This window comes from Herpailurus yagouaroundi, unplaced genomic scaffold, assembly GCF_014898765.1.
Source record: "Herpailurus yagouaroundi ecotype Mexico unplaced genomic scaffold, PumYag 159, whole genome shotgun sequence".
In the NCBI taxonomy this organism is placed as follows: domain Eukaryota; kingdom Metazoa; phylum Chordata; class Mammalia; order Carnivora; family Felidae; genus Herpailurus; species Herpailurus yagouaroundi.
The window spans coordinates 27,283,686-27,299,721 of NW_024412400.1; the positions used below are offsets into that span (position 1 = coordinate 27,283,686).

Consider the following 16,036-nt stretch of genomic DNA (forward strand, 5'->3'; position numbering starts at 1 on the left):
TCCTTCAGGTCCCTCAGCAGTTAATCTTTCTTCTTTTTTTTTTTTTTCAACGTTTATTTATTTTTGGGACAGAGAGAGACAGAGCATGAATGGGGGAGGGGCAGAGAGAGAGGGAGACACAGAATCGGAAACAGGCTCCAGGCTCTGAGCCATCAGCCCAGAGCCCGACGCGGGGCTCGAACTCACGAACCGCGAGATCGTGACCTGGCTGAAGTCGGACGCTTAACCGACTGCGCCACCCAGGCGCCCCTGGATGGTTTTTTAAGGCTACCTGGTCATTTGTTTGATATTCTTATGTGAAATAAGCTCTTCATTAAGATTTAAAGGAAACCAAAAATTCAGTTACCTTGAGATACTATTAATTTCTCAAAATAAAACGCGGATTTCACTTTAGAAAAAGCAAACATCTGGACTTTTGCAGTAGAGTTCTCTTCTTGTGGGTGTGGTCTAAGACCAAGGTTGCCACTTTAGTGTTGTCATGCTGCTACTCTAGGGTTCCTGTCGTAAATTTTGATGGTTCAGATTTTGACTGTAAATCTTGCCTGGGTGTTCAGTTGCATCTGGTCTGCATGTTCAGAGATTTGACTGCTCTACAACTTTTATGTAGTATTACCTGTTTATAAGCTGTGTCTGAAGTCAGGTCAGGCTGCTATAATCAAATACCATAGACTGGACAGGTTGAGAGAGTGATTGCTCTCTCTCTTCCACTTCTTATAAAGCCACTAATCCCATTGTGAAGGCCTCATCCAGACTAGTTTATCTAGCCCTAATTACCTCCCAAGGTGATTGCCAAAATTGGAGATTAAAGCTTCAACATGAATTTTAGCAGGACATAATTCAGTCCATAGCAGTCTGAGACTACCATTTCTTTCTTTCGAAAGAAGATTAATATTGATAACTTAAGGCATTCTGTATTTTGTTTCTTGGCCTGCATCATTTTCCATAACCAAGGAATGAGCCAGTATGTGTTGGTGGCACTAACCTTGTTGACTTAGCCTTAGAGTTACTCATGGAGCTGGGCCAGTAAAACTTAGAGAATTGAACTATGGGTATGTTTTTCAGTACTTTTCTGAGAGTTTTTATTTTAATGTTTAGTAGTATTTGAGAAGAGGCACCACTGGCCATTAATTGGTGGTAGTCAATGGATTGGTCAGACAATGACTTTAGATGAAGGAGTCTTATAGACCATGTCTGCATAACAGTACATTTTGCTTTTTTGGAAACACAGCATATTTTTCTTACTGTTTCAGGTAAAGTCTGTATCAATATTTGAACAAAGAGTTCTTTGTAAGAGAAAACAATCTAAGAATCAGAGGAAAAGAGTTTCTTTTTTCTATTGAAAATATTTTACCTCTGTCAGGTTTAACTTTCTAACTAGGCCCAAAATGTTGCCTGAAATGTAGCAAGATTTTCTTTTACTTGAAGTTCTACATGATTAAGTCCATTGACACTTTCTCTTGTGGCTCTTGTGCTCGTGATTAGCTTAGGTCATTCTTTGAAACTGTCTTCAAGATCTAGGTATTGGGTACAGTTGCCTTCTATTTTTGAACCCAGTTTTTGATATGCTGATTTTCTAAATGTATCAAACTTTTTATTGATTTATTTATCTATCTATTTTTATGTTTTTTAAATTTATTTTTGAGACAGAGAGAGAGCATGAACAGGGGAGGGGCATAGAGAGAGGGAGACACAGAATCCGAAGCGGGCTCCAGGCTCTGAGCTGTCAGCACAGAGCCCGACGTGGGGCTCGAACTCATGAACCGTGAGATCATGACCAGAGCCGAAGTCGGACACTTAACCGACTGAGCCACCCAGGCACCCCTGAATGTATCAAACTTTTTAAAGAGAACTACCACTTATATGCCCGAGAGCCAAGAATTAGCCATTTTTAGGACGCTAGATTATCAGAGCAATTAAATCTCTGAAAGATATCTCTATTAGGAGTCGTAGTCTACTGGGGCCATGGTCAGAAGTCCAAACTTAAAACAAGGCAGTTGGCATTATATAGTGAGCCTTTTAACCTCACGAATCCATATACTTTCTTATAGAATAGCAGTTCAGCTCAGTGAGTAGTTATTGGTGTCTTTATGATCGTTCCTCCCTGTTTCTTCCTTCCCAAGTAAAAAACAAAGATAATGAGCACAGATCTACTTTGGCTAACTACCAACTCAAGGAGTCACAGATAGTCTCCTTGACTGCAACTTTACTTAGCTGTTATATCCTTTTCTGTAAAGCTCACACTCTTTCACATATTTTTGTTAACTACTAACAAGCACCTTCCTCTTTGTTGGCTAATTTCATTAGAAGAGCTTTCTGTGTTAGAGCATTCTGACTTCCTGAGTTGTAGAATAAATTTTCCATTTACTCAATGGAAGCCTTGATTTTCTGGTAAAACTCAATTCTAATATTGTTTGCTGTGCTTTTTCAAAAAAGGATCTTTTCAAACATTTGCTAGAATACAAACATGTCATGATATGTTAAATTTACTTATTTTGGTAATGAAGCTAATATAGGCAAATATAATCTCTCCCTTTGGATATCAGTCTGTGTTATGAGGTCATTTTAGTCATTCAGTAAATGTTTGAGTATTGTGTATAGAACACTGTACCAGGCTTCAGGGCTTAGACTGAAAAAGGTACAGTTTTTGTCCTTTCTGCTGGGAGACCTCAACTTGCAAACAGTTGTGATTCAAAGAATAAAATGTGTCTTATGAAATGAATTGACTATGTGAGTTTAGGTAAGCCACTTAACTATTTTTAGGGTCTCAGTTTTCCAACTGTGACAGAGAGTTGCCCTAGGGCATTACATTTAAGAATCATCTGGGTTCTGTGCATCAGTACCCCAATGTTTATAGCAGCACTCTCAACAATAGCCAAATTATGGAAAGAGCCTAAATGTCCATCCACTGATGAATGGATAAAGAAATTATGGTTTATATACACAATGGAGTACTACGTGGCAATGAGAAAGAATGAAATACGGCCCTTTGTAGCAACATGGATGGAACTGAAGAGTGTTATGCTAAGTGAAATAAGCCATACAGAGAAAGACAGATACCATATGTGTTCATTCTTATGTGGATCCTGAGAAACCTAACAGGAACCCATGGGGAGAGGAAGGAAAAAAAAAAAAAAAAAAAAAGGTTAGAGTGGAAGAGAGCCAAAGCATAAGAGACTCTTAAAAACTGAGAACAAACTGAGGGTTGATGGGGGGTGGGAGGGAGGAGAGGGTGGGTGATGCGTATTGAGGAGGGCACCTGTTGGGATGAGCACTGGGTGTTGTATGGAAACCAATTTGACAATAAACTTCATATATTGGAAAAAAAAAAAGAAGAACCATCTGGATTCTGTTTTGGCAGCTCAGGTGTGGGTCCAATATTCTGCATTCTCTCTCTGTCTCTTTTTTTTTTTTTTTTTGGTCAAAATTTTATTTAGTTAAGTTAACATACAGTTTAATATTGTTTTCAGGAGTAGAATTCAGTGATTCACCGCTTAACATAGAACACCCAGTGCTCATCATAACAAGTTTCCTCCTCAATATCCATCGCCCATCTAGCACATCCCTGCCCGCCCCCCCCCCCCCCGCACCTTCCTGCACCAACCTTCAGTCTGTTCTCTATCTTTAAGAGTATCTTATGGTTAGTTTCTCTCTCTCTTCTCCCCCCTTCTATATGTTTACCTGTTTGTCTCTTAAATTCCACATATGAGTGAAATCATATAAGTTCTGCATGATTTGTCTTTGACTGACTTATTTTGCTTTGCATTTACACTGTATCAATGTTGCAAACGGCAACATTTCATTCTTTTTGATGGCTGAGTAATATTTCATTATATGTATACCACATCTTTTTTATTCATTCACCAGTCAGTGGACATTTGGGCTCTTTCCATAGTTTGGCTGTTGTTGACACTGCTGCCGTAAACATCGGGGTGCATGTGCCCCTTGGGATCTGTATGTTTGTAGCCTTGGGGTAGATATGTAGTGCAACTGGTGGATTGTAGAGTAGTTCTATTTTTAACTTTTTGAGGAACCTCCATACTGTTTTCCACAGTGGCTGTACCATTTTGCATTCCCACCAACAGTGTAAGAGGGTTCATTTTCTCCACATCCTTGCCAACACCTGTTGTTTCTTGTGTTGTTGATTTTAGCCATTCCGACAGGCGTGAGGTGGTATCTCATCATGGTTTTGATTTGTATTTCCCTGATGATGAGTGATGTTGAGCACAAGATCCTGCTTTCGTAACTAGCATTTAGTCCATGCCCAAAGTGCTGGTCTATTTACCACATATAAAAAGGTAAAAAAAAAAACAAAAAAAAACCAAAAAACAAAAAACAACTTTATTGAGATATAATTCACATTCAAACAATTTACACATTTAAAATGTATCATTCATTGGTTTTCCCTATAGTCTGAATTGTGCAGCCATCACCACAATCTTAGCTATAGAACATTTTTATCACTCCCAAGAGGAAACATTTACCTTTTAGTAGTCTCTATATTCTCTCTTCTGCCCCAGAGCCTGGTAGCCACTAATCTGTTTGTTCTGTCTGTATACACATGCCTATTCTGAACATTTCATTATAAATGGGATTAAATACATTGTAGTCTTTTGTGTCTGGCTTTTTTCAGTTCACGGTGTTTTCAGGGTTCATCTCTGTTGTAGCATGTATCAATATCTCATCCATTTTTATTGCCAAATAGTGTTCTATTGTATGTGTATACTATACAATTGTAAATCCATGTATGTTTAAAATGATTTTTGATAGAGAACTTTCTAATGCCATTTTGCTATATATAGTTTTTAAGTTCCTAAGTTCCTCCAATCCCTTTTTTTGTATTTGCTATTTAAAAAAAGTATGCTTTGAGTACCTCCTGAAATTTTTTTTTCTGTATATTTTTTTACATATTTTCTTAGTGGTTACTGTGTAGATTACAATTAACATCTTAAATTTAGAACAGTTGTTTGAATTGATACCATCTTTACTTCAATAGCCCGCAAAAATTTTGCTCCTCTGCAGCTCACTTTTCCACCACCTTCATGTTGTCGCCAATTACATTTTTAAGCATTCTGTGCCCATTAACCATAAATTTGTCAGTGCTTTATATAAATCAGATAGGAAAAATAGAGGAGTTACAAAGTCAAAATACTATAATGCTGGCATTTATATTTCTCTGTGTAGTTACCTTTACTGGAATTCTTCCTTTCTTCATACGGCTTCGAATTACTTTCTATTCTCCTTTTGCTTTAGCTTGAAGGACTCTCCTTTAGCATTTCTTGTGGGGCACGTCTACTAGAAATAAATTATCTTAGCTTTTGTTTAGGTGGGAATGTCTTAATTCTTCTTCATTTTAAAAGATAGTGTTGCTAGATGTAGACTTCTTTTCATTAGTTTCTTTGTTTTTCTTTCAGTACTTTATATAGGTTTACTGGTCCCAGCCTCCGTGGTTTCTGATAAGAAATAGGCTGCTAGTCTTATTGAGGATTCCTTGTACATGACAAGTTGCTTCACATTTGCTGTTTTCAAGATTGTGCCTCTGTCTTTTAACAGTTTGATTATGTCTCAGTCTAGATGGCTTTGAGTTTTTCCTATTTGGAGTTTATTGAGCTTCTCTGATCCATAGATTTCATATCTTTTATTAAATTTGGCAAGTTTTCATTCATTATCTCTTCAAATATTCTTTCTACCCATTTCTTTTTTTCTCCCTGAGACTTACCTTATGCTTATATTGGTATGTTTGATGATGTCCCACAGGTACCGTTAGCTCTGTCATTTTTCTTTTTTTTCCTCTCTGTCCTTCAGTTTGGTTAATTTCAATTGCCCTGTTTTTTTGTTTGCTCATTTTTCCCCCTTCCTTTTCCAGATCTGCTGTTGAACCCCTCTAATGAACTTATTATTTCAGTGGTTGTACTTTTCAGCATCAGGATTTCTATTTCTTGCAAATATTTTCTTTCTCTTCATTGTAATGCTTTTTTAAAAAATTGTTTTCCTGATTTCCTTTAGTTTTTTGTCCATGGTTTTCTTTAGTTTATTAAGCATATTTAAGACAATTGATTTAAAGTCTTTCCAGTAAGTCTAGTGTCTGGCCTTGCTGAGGGATGATTTCTGTCAGTTTATTTTTTCCTGTGAATAGATCATACTTTTTGGTTTCTTTGTATTTGTAATTTTTTGTTGAAAACTTTGTATTTTGAATATTATGCTGTCATAATTCTGTAAACGAGGTTGTGCCCTTCCTCAAAATTTGTTATTTTTGATTGTTGAGGATTGCAGTGGTTGAATTTTTTTTGGTGGGGGGGAGGGTGGTGGTTTGCAAAGACCCTTCCTCGTGTGTATGGTCACTGAAGTTTCTGTTCCATTATCTCAGCAGTCAGTCTTATCTGTCTGGAGCCAAAGACGGAAATGAAATATTGTTCTCCTGGTCTTTGCAGCTTGTCTTTGAGTTGGGGCACTTCTTGATCATTGATCATCTGCCTACAACTCTGCCTTCACCTTCACCTACTTGTGCCAAATCCACAGACCTGTCAGAGGTGCAAGTCTCGGGTCTTCTCAGGGCTTTCTGAGCTTGCCTCTGGTTATGGGCATGCATTTTGCCCTCTGTCTTGCCTGGCATAAGTGGTGGCCCTTCCAAAACTTCCCTCACAAAACTTTATTCCCTCACAGAACTTCCTCCTTGGCTTTTTTCTTCCCAGTCTTTTGGTTGTATCTGCTGCTTGCCTTATTCCTGGTCCCTGGCCTGCTACTATGTGTCCTTAATCTTTTGGCAGATACCTGGAAAGTCACTGTAGCTGGCTTGGCGTGAGGTTGTGAGATAAATATTAGCCTTTGCACTAGTCCCCCAGGGAACTGCCAGACAGGTCAAAACACGCAGCTACAATATTTTAAGAACAAGGTCTTTGTTAGCCCCTGACTACCCATAATCTGCAACAAGAAGACTCACTTCTGTCCCCACAGCCAGCACTGCTTCTCTTGGCAGTGGTGAATAGTAGACAGGTGAACAAAAATGCCATGGTGCCTTCTTACCTAAATTTAGCTGCCTTTTTCTTTATTAAGCACTTCCCTGGTTGTTTTCAGTTTTTGATTCCAGAGTTGTCTGTCAGTCTTTGCCAGCCCATGATCATTTTAGTAGAGGGACCAAATCTTTGATTGCCCTATATTCCACAAGTGTTTATATTGATTTCAGTGTATTTTTTTGATAGGTCAATTTGATTAATTTATGGTGTCTTACTCCACCTCTTATTGTAATTTATCACTGAAACTTTGGTTTTAAAAGTTTCTGAATTATTAAACTTACAGATAGACTTGTAAAAAAAAGAACAATTTATAAACATCTTAGGAAGTAGAGATTTAATTTTTAATTTTTAAAGTTCATTTATTGATTTTGAGAGAGAGAAGAGAAGAGAATCGAAGAGAATCCCAAGGAGGCTCCATGCTATGAGCACAGAGCCCAATATGGGGCTCAATCTCAGGACTGTGAGGTCATGACCTGAGCTGAAATCAAGAGTCAGATGCTCAACTGACTGAGCCACTCAGGTACTGCAGGAAGTAGAGATTTTAAATTAGCCATCAAAAGAAATTGAGTAGAGTATTCTGTATTTGTGGTATTTAGACATTCCTGTTTACTAAAAACTGATATAATCACTCATTTTGGCTTTGGAAAGGAGGTCTATTTCTGTAGTAGTATATTTCTGAACTTCTCCATGCGTAGAGCACTGGAGTGTTGGTTCTGTTAGATTGTATAAGCTTGAGCTATGCTTAGTGTTTTGTTGTTTGATAGATCATTGGTTAAAAAGCAGTGTGAACTGAGGAATGCTGTTTATGTTTAAAACGTTGAAAACTTTTTTCTCTTTAAGTCACTAGAATTTAAAAATACAGCATGGGAGGGTTTGAAATGAGATTTAGTCTCTTTGTTTTAAGATTGTCATTTCACACTGGTAGGAAAGGACTGTTGCAAAAGTAGATCCCTTTTTGAAATTTGGTTTCTTTTCATTGTCTTAGAGAAATATCCTAGAAATCATTGTTAACTGAATACTGGTGTTGAAGTTATTGGCAATTGGTCAAATTGAATATATGCACTTAAGTCAGAAAGTTAACAATTCGTGTAAATATTTACCATGGGATAAAATCCATTTCATGTAGGTGTTTTTAACCCAGGGGAGGCTCCCACAGGACCAGCCAAGAGGGTCCTTGGCTTCATGCAGGATAGAAATCAAATGTGAGTTGGAGAAAGTGAAAACAGAGTTTATTGAAGAGTGTGAGTGATAGAGAATAGCAGAGGGAGTGTCTGGGAGACTTGGAAAGGAGAATGAGTCTCAGCATTTTGGGGGGTTAGGGGTTTATATTGGAAAGAGATCTAGGGTACATGTTCCTTCAGAAATCCAGGGTAGGGTCTAATCAAAGGCCAGTGTCAGATGAACAATAGTTGTTATACCATAAGTTACTGAAGGTGGGAGTGTTTATGCCAGCATCATCTGAGGTTTGTTCAAAGCTAGTGTCCTGGAACGTGTTCAGGATCTGACTCTTGGATGTTGTTAGGTGTTTGTGGCCTGGGACAAAATTCAGAGAATGATTAATTTTCCTACTTCCCCCTTGCAGTGGGAACATAGTTTCTTTTCCTGATTCAGAGACAGAATTCAGAACATGAGTAAGTGAGGCCTAATAGAAAAACAGCAGAGATGGAGCCTTTCTAAAATGGAGTCACTTCTTTCCTACTTACTTCAGCTGGTTAGGCTTTGATGTTTAATAAGCTAGAACTCATGAAAACGTTTTAATTACATTTTCCTTCATTTGAATAAACAGTAATAGGAATCTTAATTTTTGAGACTAAAAATAAGACATTTTGTCATTATCAGGTAGCTGCCAGATGGATAATTTGGAATTCTTTTCTGGGGAAAGAAATCCATTTTTGATTTGCTTTTCATTCTAGACTAGAGAGGTAATTGATTTAGCGGCATACAGTACGCTAAGCCATTCTTTAGTTTAAGAACTTACATGTAGCTGCCAATTTTTCATATTAAGTGTAATTTTTTTAAGCAGTTTTAAATTTTCCTGAAAAACAAAAAATTTTTTGCTTTTCAGGAAAACTTACTGACTTTGGCATCTAGTTTCTTTCTGCCTAATGTTTTGTAGGAATAGTCCTGTGAAGTTTTTCCAACCATTTTTATTCTATAGGTGTTAAATATTCAGATTGTAGATTATGTATGCATCTAGATTCTTATTTATATTCTGACTTTTGAACTGTGCTGTGTCTTATTCACACCAGTAAAGTACCTGAAGAATAATAAAGAGAAAGTGAAACATAATCAGCTTCCCTATTTATGAACAGCTCTTCTGAAGGTTTAATGTTTAAACTTTTGGGTAGAAGGCATGGAGCTGGCTGGTTCATTGATTTCATTTTATCCTACCTTTATCTTTCCTCATAAATGCAATGGATAAATGACTCTAATATCTGTCTTCTGGATGAATTAAACTATGACTGTTAAACTGTGATAGGCTGGCCTAATTCATTAAATACCACCTTCTTAGATATGACTTCCTTCCCCTCACTCCCTCAAAACTGACTTCCTGCAGAAATTCTTGTAATCATCATTAAGAGAAAATAAGTTGTAACTTAGAAAATATTCTTACTCTGGGTGGCCTGGCTGGCTTAGTTGGGAGACTATGTTACTCTTGATCTCTGGGTCTTGAGTTTTGAGCCCCATGCTGGGTGTAGAGATTAAACAATCAAACAAATAAATAAATTAAAAAATATACCCTTACTCAACAGACAGTTGAGATCTGTGTAGTTTGCTACATTATATGATTTGGACTAATTTTTATCAATATTCTTTTTTTTTTTTTTTTTTTTTTAAGTAAGCTCTATGCCCAATGTGGGGCTTGAACTTATGACCCTGAAGTCAAGAGTCACATGCTCTGACTCAGCCAGGTACCCCATCAATAATATATTCTTGATTTGAGTTTTACAGATTTATAATTATATATTAAATATATATATATAAAATAAAGATCTAAAGCTCTTTTTTTCTCACTAGACAGAGCTGATTGCTATTCTGCTAAAAATGATATCTTTTTCATAGAAAAACCTGATTTGAACAAAAATTCCTATTTTTGGTTGGATGGTTATTAAACTACTAAGGCTGACACTGAAGAGCTAGGCCACTGACAGCCAATAAAGCTATGCATTTATTCTCTTTTTATTTATTTATTTATTTTTTATTTTTTTTTAATGTTTATTTATTTTTGAGACAGAGAGAGACAGAGCATGAACGAGGGAGGGTCAGAGAGAGAGGGAGACACAGAATCTGAAGCAGGCTCCAGGCTCTGAGCTGTCAGCACAGAGCCTGACACGGGACTCGAACTCACAGACTGTGAGATCATGACCTGAGCCAAAGTCGGCCGCTTAACCGACTGAACCACCCAGGCGCCCCATTTATTCTCTTTTTAAAAAGTCAGATTATTTTTGTATTATTTGTTTTGATAGACAACCACCAAATGTTTAGTATTCATCCATATTTAAGATTTTTGTTTAAAGTAGAAAGTCTTCAATGAGAAAATGCTAATTTTGCCTTTCTCAGAGAGAAGGAGTTCTGTAATGTTTTTGTTTTGTTTTGTTTTGTTTTTTAATATGAAATTTATTGTCACATTGGTTTCCATACAACACCCAGTGCTCATCCCAACAGGTGCCCTCCTCAATGCCCATCACCCACTTTCCCCTCCCCCCCCCCGCCCATCAACTCTCAGTTTATTCTCAGTTTTTAAGAGTCTCTTATGGTTTGGCTCTCTCCCTCTCTAACTTTTTCTTTTTTTTTCCTCTTCCCCTCCCCCATGGTCTTCTATTAAGTTTCTCAGGATCCACATAAGAGTGAAAACATATGGTATCTCTCTTTCTCTGTATGACTTATTTCACTTAGCATAACACTCTCCAGTTCCATCCATGTTGCTACAAAAGGCCATATTTCATTCTTTCTTATTGCTAAGTAGTATTCTATTGTGTATATAAACCACAATTTCTTTATCCATTACCCAAGGGATACAGGAGTGCTGATGCATAGGGACACTTGTACCCCAATGTAGTGTTTTCAATATTAGCAGGTCTCATTTTTAATTAAGAGCTCAGAAGATGACATGCAGTTTTGATTTTTATAACAAGCATTAAAGAGGAGCTCGCTAAATGAAATAAATTTTTTTGACTTGTAATTCAGAAAAATATATAATTTTTAAATACATATTTTCTTTTTTAATTTTTTTAACGTTTATTTATTTTTGAGACAGAGAGAGACAGAGCATGAACGGGGGAGGGTCAGAGAGAGGGAGACACAGAATCTGAAACAGGCTGCAGGCTCTGAGCTGTCAGCACAGAGCCCGACGCGGGGCTCGAACTTACAGACTGTGAGATCACGACCTGAGCCGAAGTCGGCCGCTTAACCGACTGAGCCACCCACGCGCCCCTAAATATATCTTTTCTTAATGTCTTCTAGAAGTAGTTACAAAACTAGGGAGATTCTCTAAATAGTTAATTGCAAATTGATTGCAATTGATTCTCTAAATAATTAATAAGAATTTGGAGTTGATCTTTCAGTGTTTGGGTTTTGTCTCCACAGGTTGGGTGGAGATGTTGGGTGACTTACTTAACCTTTCAAAGTGTCTGTAAAATAGAGGGAATGAAAATCACAGTCCTGCCTCATTGGATTGTTACTAGCTAGTGGTTGTTAATAGAAAACTTAGTATATGTATGTTAGCAAAACGCCTTGCAGATGGTAAGCAATGAAATGTCAACTGTTTTTCGTACTAGTATCATCTTTGAAGAACAACCTAAACTTTTCTTCTTACTTTGGTAATGGAATTTATTAGTGTGGAAAATTGTACAGTCCTAATTCTAACTTGGAAAGAAAAGTCAAATAGATATGTTCCTGTAATAAAGAAAAATTCCTTTGCCTTTGAATATGGTGGATTTTTTTTTTACTCTGTAGTTGGGTTGAGGTAATCAACCCAGATTTACCTGGCCTGTCTTTGCATACATAATTATAGAAAAAGGGAAGCTTTTTAAAGACTCAAGGATTGGTGATCTGTGCTTTATAACATTTACATGGTACTAACCTTCCAGAGATAACATAGTTTAGTTTCCTTGAAGTTGTGGGGTACAGTATATTTTCATTCTGAACATTTTTCAACTTCATGATCTAATCTGTAAACTCTTGATTATATTTGTAAAGTTATATGTCTGCCTAGGGCATGAACATACCAGGCATGTTCCTACCCCCATAGTCTTTGTACTTTTTGCTTTCTTTGCCTAGAATACTTTCATCCTGATTGTGGCCCACCTTTGGGGCCCTCAGGTCAATTGTGTCTCTGCAAAAGAGTTGTTTACTTTTGAGAGAGGTTCTCTCCTTTATCTAAAATGTTACTTTCTATCCTTATGTATTTTTTCCTCACTACCAGGTATTATATTACATACCCTTGTTAGTTTATTTTTAGATCACTTTCCTATTGGAATAAGAGCAGAGGGTAGGAACTTAGTTTTGTTTACTGCTGATTCCCTCTGTGTGTGATATAGTACAGGACCTGGCATTAATAAATATTTGTTAAGTGAATGGATCAATGACATTGATCAAATTAAAATACTGTATTGTTGTATAGATGGGAATTGATATGATATGATATGAATTGATTTTTAATATATTTTTTTGTGTGAGATATTTATGCTCATGGATAAATGAACCATTTAAAAAGAAGAGCTTTAGGGGCACCTGCGTGGCTCAGTTGGCTAAGTGACCAACTCTTGATTTCAACCCAGGTCATGATCTCAGAGTTCATGGGTTCAAGCCCTGCGCTGGGCTCTGGGCTGGCAGTGTGGGATTCTCTCCCCTCCCCCACTCATGCTGGCTCTGTCTCTCAAAATAAACTCACATTTAAAACTAAAAAAAGAGGGGCGCCTAGGTGGCTCAGTCGGTTAAGCGTCCGGCTTCAGCTCAGGTCATGATCTCGCGGTCCGTGGGTTCGAGCCCTGCGTCGGGCTCTGTGCTGACAGCTCAGAGCCTGGAGCCTGTTTCAGATTCTGCGTCTCCCTCTTTCTCTGACCCTTCCCTGTTCATGCTCTCTCTCTGTCTCAAAAATAAATAAATGTTAAAAAAATAATTAAAACTAAAAAAAGAAAAGATGAGATTATTTCCACACTCGTACCTCTCCCCTAGCAGGATTTAGAGTATTTTGTATATAATGTGGACTGCGAATCAAGAGACCTGATTGAGAACACCAGGTCAGTTTATAATAGCAGCAGGAATGCACAGTCATTTAACTGCTTTGGGTTCATTTCCTTATCTTGTTTATTTTCCAGGGTCTAGCTCAGTGCCTGGTACATACTTAAGGTAGTCAATAAATGTTTGTTCGGTGAGTGAATTAACATGTAAAATGAGTAAAATCATGAACTAGGTCCTAGTTTCTCAAAGTGTACTAAAGACCCTAGAATAAGAGCTTCTGGAATAAAATGGGTCAAAGAAATTTGTGAAACAGTATTCCATTGATTCTCAAAGTTGAGTGTGCCTCAGAATCATCTGGAGGGTTTGTAAATACAGTCTTTTAGGTTCACCCTCCCCACCTACGCATTTGAAGTAGGATAGTGAATTTCTTTTCTTTTTTTGGGAGGAGGGTAGTGAATTTCTAAAAAGTTCTGAGGAGGTAGATATAGATGATGCTGGTGATGCTGGTCCTGCTGGGACCACACTTTGACAACTCCTGGTGTATCTGTATTCTAATTGAGGTGATTCACACTAATCTAGTGAAGGTTTAAAGAAGCACTGCCTAAGTAGAGGAAGCTGTTTAACTCAACTCAGTATTTCCAAAACATATCTGACTTTAGTACCTCTACTGTGTGTGTGTGTGTGTGTGTGTGTGTGTGTGCGCGCGCGCGCGTGTGTGTGTGTCTGTCAGTCCTCCGTCTGTCACGTTATACTCAGTGTCTATTCACATCCTTGGAACTATTGTTCTGTGGGTCATACTTTTAGAAACAAAGCCAGGTAACATCTGCAGTGTTTTCCACATGTAAAATGATTTTTTTTTTTTTTTTTTTTGGCATGCTAAGGTAGGTGAAAACTTAATTGTTAGGAGTTGAAACTGTCTTAGGAATGAAACCCTCAGAATTGATTCTTTTTGCACAGTTGGAAGATAATACCATGTTCATGATTTGCATGGAAACATTTATATATGTTTTTTATTTTTGCTGATGTACGTTTGGGATCAGTGTAAGGATGCATATATAGAAAGCAGAATTTCATGAAAATTGAACCCAAAATGATGAAATGATTTCTTTCTCAGTACATTATATACCTTTTATTCATATTTCTCTTTCTGGATACCTGTTTTTAACCTGCCAAATACATTTTCAGAACTTCAGGGGATGGCAAAATTAGGAAGTAATAACATTTTATTGTGAAAGTTGTTTTCTCTAGGTAAAGATTATGTCTCAGCTAATGTTTCCTTTTCTCTGGTTCTATTTTGAAATTTAGGCTAATCTTGTCTCATAGCATTCTACTTTGCATGTCGGATTTTGTTGACTTCACTTTGTATTGTATTTTTATTTTTTTTTAATTTATTTTTTAACATTTTGTATTTAATATTATTTTTAATATATTTTTAAAAATGTTTATTTTTGAGAGAAAGAGACAGAGCATGAGCAGGGGAGGGCAGAGACAGAGAGAGAGAGGGAGACACAGAATACAAAGCAGGCTCTAGGCTCTGAGGCATCAGTCAGCATAGAGCCTGATGCAGGGCTTGAACTCATGAACCATGAGATCATGACCTGAGCTGAAGTCGGACGCTTAACTAAGCCACCCAGGTGCCTCTTTATTTATTTTTTAAAATGTTTATTTATTTCAAGAGAGAGTGTGTGAGCAGGGGAGGGGTGGAGAGAGAGATTCTCGCAGGTTTCACACTGTCAGCACAGAGCCTGATGCGGCACTTGATCCTACAAACCATGGGATCATGACCTAAGCCGAAATCAAGAGTTGGATGCTTAACTGACTGAGCCACCCAGGCGGCCCAAATTTACTTCATATTTTAAATATGGTTGTACTTATTGTGGTCTTCTTAGAGTAATGGATATAATAAAAGATTTGGGTGATTATTAAGAAAGGGGATATTTGAGGAAGAAGTGATGGTTACAAACTCTTTAGATATTGAATGGAGCCCAGAGAGTCTTCATTCTTGAACTTAATGGGATGCTTTATGTTTTCCAAGGCTGTGGATCTTTCCATTGATGAGTCCAGCTTGACAGGAGAGACAACACCTTGTTCTAAGGTGACAGCTCCTCAGCCAGCTGCAACTAATGGAGATCTTGCATCAAGAAGTAACATTGCCTTCATGGGAACACTGGTCAGATGTGGCAAAGCTAAGGTAATTTTTTTTCTCTTGTTTTGAAAATAGCAACTCCTTTGTTTTCAACCTTTTTTTTAGTTCGATGTGGCTAATTTTATGTGGCTATTTTAAAAATATGTGACAAAGAGGGGCTCTGGGTGGCTTAGTCGGTTGAGCGTCAGACTCTTGATTTTGGCTCAGGTCGTGATCTCATGGCTCATGGGATCAAGCTCCATGTTGGGCTCTGCGTTGACAGCACAGAGCCTGCTTGGGATTCTCTCTCTCTCTCTCTCTCTCTCTCTCTCTCTCTCGGCCCCTCTCCGACCTGCATGTGCGCTTGTGCTCTCTTTGTCTCTGTCTCAAAATAAATAAACATGAAAAAATATATATAAGGGGAACTGGGTGGCTCAGTCGTTTAAGTGTCTGACTCTTGATTTCGGCTCAGGATTGGGCTTAGTGCTGACAGTGCAGAGCCTGCTTAGGATTCTCTCTCTTTTTCTCTCTTTCTCTGTCCCTACCCTACTTGCATGTGTGTGCTGTCTCTTTCTCAAAAATAAATGAAGTTAAAAAAAATATATGACAAAGAAATGGCAGAATTGAACCTAACCCATAGCATCTATTTTTGATACTAAAGAGAAACTATGTCCCTGAGGTAGAATATGTCCATATTTCTGCCATTTGCCAGATAATG

The 16,036-nt window shown here is 37.6% G+C and overlaps 1 protein-coding gene across 6 annotated transcripts in view; it reads left to right on the forward strand.

The window, feature by feature from the left end:
• Positions 1-16,036, forward strand: part of ATP2C1 (ATPase secretory pathway Ca2+ transporting 1) — a 177,215-nt gene that overhangs the window by 99,736 nt on the left and 61,443 nt on the right. For all 6 annotated transcript variants that reach the window (XM_040480172.1, XM_040480174.1, XM_040480173.1 and 3 more), the window contains one exon: positions 15,229-15,384. In XM_040480172.1, the coding sequence (XP_040336106.1) occupies positions 15,229-15,384 (156 nt within the window). The remainder of the gene's footprint in view (positions 1-15,228; positions 15,385-16,036) is intronic.